Here is a 4897-nt window from a genome sequence, read left to right as displayed (position 1 = left end):
ATTTTTTAATTAACTTTTTTTCACAAAAACTCAATTTCCCAAAATATGTATGTCTTGTATTCGAGATTTTCTGATTTTATGAATACAAAGAGAGGAGTTGTTCCTTTTGAATTCATAGTAATGCATTCTGCTAAAACGCTCAACCAAAACACATTATTTTATGTTTTAGGGGATAACATCCGTAACTATTGAGCCATAGAGAAGTATGGTCAAATTTTTTTTTGAAAAATAGTGATTTTTGGAATAATTTTTTTGACCATATTTGTTTATGTAATTTTGAATTTGCAATCGAAAAAAACTGTACAGATTTTTTGATGAAGTGCCTTGTTTTCAAAATAAAGCCACTAAATGTTTGTTTTAGCAAAATATTTGAACTTTTGAGATTTTTCAAAATATTGACCATGAGTGACCATTTCTTAAAAATATTGTTATTATTGTTCTGAAAATTTGCTATGAGATTTTTTAGGAGACATTGAAGATTTGACCTCTGGTTGCTGATATACAGCGGCTTAAAGAAAAAGGAACATTGAAGTGTTCTTAGTCCAACCCAAAGAACCCTTTGTTTTCTAATGCCTCAGCAACTAATGGTCTAATTTTAAATGTAAACATTCGTTGAATTTTCCGATCTTTTCGAAAACATTTTTATAAATGAATATATAAATGAACTAATATTTCAAAAAGGCATTATGTTGAATATTTGGCCATTTTGAAATGTTAGTCTTGCTTCACACTTTTAAAAATATTGTTTTCGAAAAGATCGGAAAATTTCACGAATGATTTTTTTTAACATTGAAAGTCTACACTATATATAAAAAATTGTGAAGTACATTCGATTGCAAATTCCAATTTACATAAAAATTAGGTCAAACACAATTTTAGTACAAAATTTCAATATTTTCCAAAAATCCATATTTTGTCAAAATTTATAACTCGGCGGCATAATTTTTTACCAGACTTCTCCATGGCTCAAAACTGCGGGTTTTGGTCTCCTAAAACATGAAAATCTAGAAAATCAAAAAATATTAATTTTGGGAAATTGAGTTTTTGTGATAAAAAGTTAATTAAATAATCGCAAGTAAAAAAAAAATGCAAGTAAAATCCTTTTTCGTTTTTTTAAGAGAATTGCTCATTTATTTTCCTCTGGTGAAACAGTGCAACAAACGTGTAAACTGCCGGACTGCATGAGATGATACTATAGTTAATTTGCAATAGTGCTACAGTTTGATATTAGCTACTTGATATTACATTACTAGGCTGAAATCATTAGTGTGGGTGTAGATTTGCAAAATCCTAAGAAAATTATAATAAAAAAAAATTGGTTGGTTATGTTTCGGTGGGTTTAAAAAAAACTATTTTATGTGTCATAAGTTTATTTTTATAAATTAAATAAGACGAAAATACGACGAAAATAAAGTTAACTCTAAAATCATGTAAATTTACATCACTTCCAAGCATTGGTCATTGCTTAGATGTTCAAACTACTGACAAGTGTTGTGAATCGGAACAATAATTGTGAACACTATTTTTACAGATATTTTTTTAATGTTTTGGCTGACTTCAAATAGCATAGTTTCAGACTGATCATAATTAAAGGCAGTAAATCGTTCGAATTTACATATTTATCCTGCCACGGAACAATCATTCTGCGTGTACTCCAACCGGAATCCTCTGTTGGCCGCATCGGGCAGATCGTTCTCGTTCCAGACTACGTAGAACACAAACGGCTTGACGGTACCTGGAACAGAATATTTTTAGTACAAAACTATCCTCGTATATCAACTCAGTACTCACTTGTGACAGGCCACCATCCCAACCCGCAGAACCGATCCTGTGGGAAGTTGACATCAAAGGGTGGTATGAAGCCGACGATGTTCGGAAGGGTTATGCTGGGTGCCGGAATGATTACGTAGTCCATTTCGGTGCACATCTCCCCGTTCATGAGAAGCAGCGGATCCCCGATGAGCAGCGGATCTAGCACGGATGCATCGCCCGAAACCGTGAACGCGTAACGGCCCCCGTTGGAAGGCTGGAGGGAGTTTGAGGTTAGAGGAAGGTTTTTGGGTGAGGTTTTTCCGGGTTAACTTACCACACTGTAAGTAATGGTACACTTGTCGGGTCCCGACCGGATGCATATTCCGTAGCGATGATTGGCAAGCTGTCTGGTTCCAACCAATCCGGTTGTGGACACCGCCGCGTTGGCCGCGGTTCCGTAGTTGAAGCTGCTTATGATACCCGTTGTTCCCAGGTGATACTGCAGACATCCGTCCGGAGCACGAAGTCTCGAGTCACAGTTGATTTGCTGCAGCTGCAGATTCCACAGTCGACTGAACGAAGTCCCACCCGAGGTGGCAATCTTTATCGTAATCGGGTTCAGCTCGTCAAAGTTGACGTACACGTGCTGTCCGGAGTTCTCCCCGCAGATCGGGGGCACCTCGGAGCTACCTCCCGTAACGGTCATCACGTCCGTCAAACATTCCCCGTCGGCGTTGGGTTGAGCCAACGTTAGCGTACGAAAGTCGATCCTCAGCTGACAAACCGCACTGCTGCAGGGAGAGATCGTGAACGAGCAACTTCCTCCGTCGTTGAATCCTCCCGGGTAGCCTCGGTTCGTAAAGTACGTACTGTTCAGATTCGTTGATCCTCCGCAGGTCTTACTGACTGTGAAGAAATATCGTAAGAATCTTCGAACTTCACTGTACATCTTTATACTCACAAATACAGCACGTCGCTTGGTTTGTGAAAGTGCTACAATTTCCACCGAACAATCCTCCACTTTCAGCACATTCGCCTCGAATCAGACAGGTCCCCGCCAACCCGTTGGACGCCGTGCACGGGATGTTGGCGATTCGACCGATCGTGTAGAACGGGAAATCTGTACAGGAAAGACACGTTGAGCACTCGTTCCCAACTCCTACCCCCAATTACTCACATCTCGCCTGTCTGGAACTAACTCCGTCCTGCAACCCAAACACCTCATTCTCCAAATCCAGCGCCGTTTCATTCGCTATAACACTGCTCAGCGAGGCTCCCAACTCGACCCTGCAGAGCAAGACACACCAGATCAGCCACAGCATCGCGATCACTGACCTGCAGGTCCCACACCAAACTGCTCTCAGCACCACCCGATTCCAGACTACATCCGACGTTGTAAGTTACAACGCCGGTGGCACGTAGACATCGCCGCGACGTCGTCTGCGGTTTTGGTTCAAGTGAGAAATTGAACGTGCTAATTGGAGTTCAATGAGGGTGAGGTACGCTTGACGGAAGAACCTAGGTGTGAACAGTTGCATTGACATCGCCGAAAGTAGGTTCACGGTGAAAGTGCTAGATTTTTTCCTCGTTGGAAACTAGATCACTGCTGGCAGTTTTAGTTTTGTTTGCTTGAAGCGGATAGTTTTGTGAAAAAAGGTTGGCTAGAATAAAGCTGATTTATATGAAGCAATTCGTACCGTAGCTTGAGGTGACGTTGATCCACAGCTCAAAATACAAAATAACAAAATACTTGTATAGTTACTAAAACAAAAATCAATTTTAAATCAACCCCAAAAATATGTAAATCAAAACCAGCCGCCTGTACAGCAAAGGACAGGAACAGGAAATTAAGTCCAAACACGAGGGGAACTATAAATTGAATGCAAATGTATGCAGAACTTTTATTTTCATTTTTGTTTACATGCAGTCTGGGATGGAGTTTTGATTTCCTGTGGTTTCTCTTTTTTTGCCGATGCTTCCATACAGTTGTTTTGCGGTTTTCCAGTTTTTCCTTTTTTATGTATTTTTATTTATACCTTTGTTTTCACTAGTTCAATAACAAACTGTTTAATTTATAGACATGAGCTTAAATTGTTTGAAATAAAATTGGAGTGGAAATTCATCAAATGTTTAAATTGTTTATTTGTTTGTTGTGTTACCGTCAGTAGGGAGTGAGATAAGGTCAAAGTAATATTTACGGTTTTTGCAATTTCTCAATTGCTTTTCAATGAAATCTTATTCTTGTTCCTAGAACAAATCTTGTCATTTTGGCAGCTGTTTTGGCTAAAAATTACCTCTCGATAAATCAACATTTTAAGTAATGTTTTTTTTTTTGTTATCGCAAAGTACTTCGATATTTAAAAACTGCACACAATGCAGTGTGTCAATGTTTTGCCTTCCTCCTGAGGTAATGATTGAATCCTCTGAGATATCGGTCATTTGATTCTTTTTTTTAATCCGTCTGAAACTTTTTTCGTGCCTTCTTTATGCCCAAAGAAGCCATTTTGCATCATTAGTTTGTCCATTTAATTTTCCGTACAAATTTGGCAGCTTTCCATACAAAAATGATTTATGAAAATTCAAAAATCTGGAATTTTTTGATCGATTTGGTGTCTTCGGCAAAGTTGTAGGTATGGATAAGGACTACATTGAAAAAAATGATACACAGTAAATAAAAATTTGCTGATTTTTAATTTCACTTTTTGTCACTAAAACTTGATTTGCAAAAAACAAATTTATTTTATTTTTTTTTCATTTTCTGATACGAAATATTGATCGGAAAAATTTACGAATGTTTCATATTTTAATATTGAAAATTGGACTATTATAAGTTGATGAGATATCGACATTAGAAAATGGTGGGTTTTTTTTGGGTGAGACTTAGAAAACATCAATTTTTCTGCTTTTAAACCTTTGCATGGCAATATCTCAGCAACTAAGGGTCGTATCAACAAAGTTCAAATAAACAAAATAAAGAGAATTTTAAAAAATGAATGACTGCGACTGTTTTCAAAAAAGTCACCATAAAATGGCTTATCAAAATTTTACTAAAGTACTTTTTGATTGCAAATTTAAAATTTACATCGAAAAATGAAGTTGAATAATTTTTGCGATCAATATTTTGATTTTTGAAAATACAAAAAAT

General features: G+C 37.1%; 1 protein-coding gene across 1 annotated transcript; it reads right to left on the bottom strand.

Annotated features, from left to right (window-relative positions):
• Window positions 1–1575: 1575 nt before the first annotated feature.
• On the bottom strand, window positions 1576–3118 carry LOC120414624 (uncharacterized). Its single transcript, XM_039575857.2, has 5 exons — window positions 2930–3118; window positions 2714–2872; window positions 2087–2658; window positions 1792–2026; window positions 1576–1735 (listed from the first exon to the last, which is right to left on the bottom strand). The coding sequence occupies exons 1-5, from the start codon at window positions 3072–3074 to the stop codon at window positions 1620–1622; spliced, it is 1227 nt and encodes a 408-aa protein (XP_039431791.1). The 5' UTR covers window positions 3075–3118; the 3' UTR covers window positions 1576–1619.
• Between the last annotated feature and the right edge of the window lie 1779 nt (window positions 3119–4897).

This window comes from Culex pipiens, chromosome 3, assembly GCF_016801865.2.
Source record: "Culex pipiens pallens isolate TS chromosome 3, TS_CPP_V2, whole genome shotgun sequence".
NCBI lineage: Eukaryota > Metazoa > Arthropoda > Insecta > Diptera > Culicidae > Culex > Culex pipiens.
Note: the sequence above shows the minus strand (reverse complement) of the source record. Positions and strands in the feature narration are given on the sequence as shown.

Bases quoted from the DNA above. Each gene is read 5' to 3' on its own strand.
- LOC120414624 (XM_039575857.2), bottom strand. From the start codon at position 3,074: ATGCTGTGGCTGATCTGGTGTGTCTTGCTCTGCAGGGTCGAGTTGGGA. The intron at 2,027-2,086 runs GTAAGTTAACCC...AACTCCCTCCAG, and splicing joins GTACCATTACTTACAGTGTG to CCTTCCAACGGGGGCCGTTA. The intron at 1,736-1,791 runs GTGAGTACTGAG...ATTCTGTTCCAG, and splicing joins GGGATGGTGGCCTGTCACAA to GTACCGTCAAGCCGTTTGTG.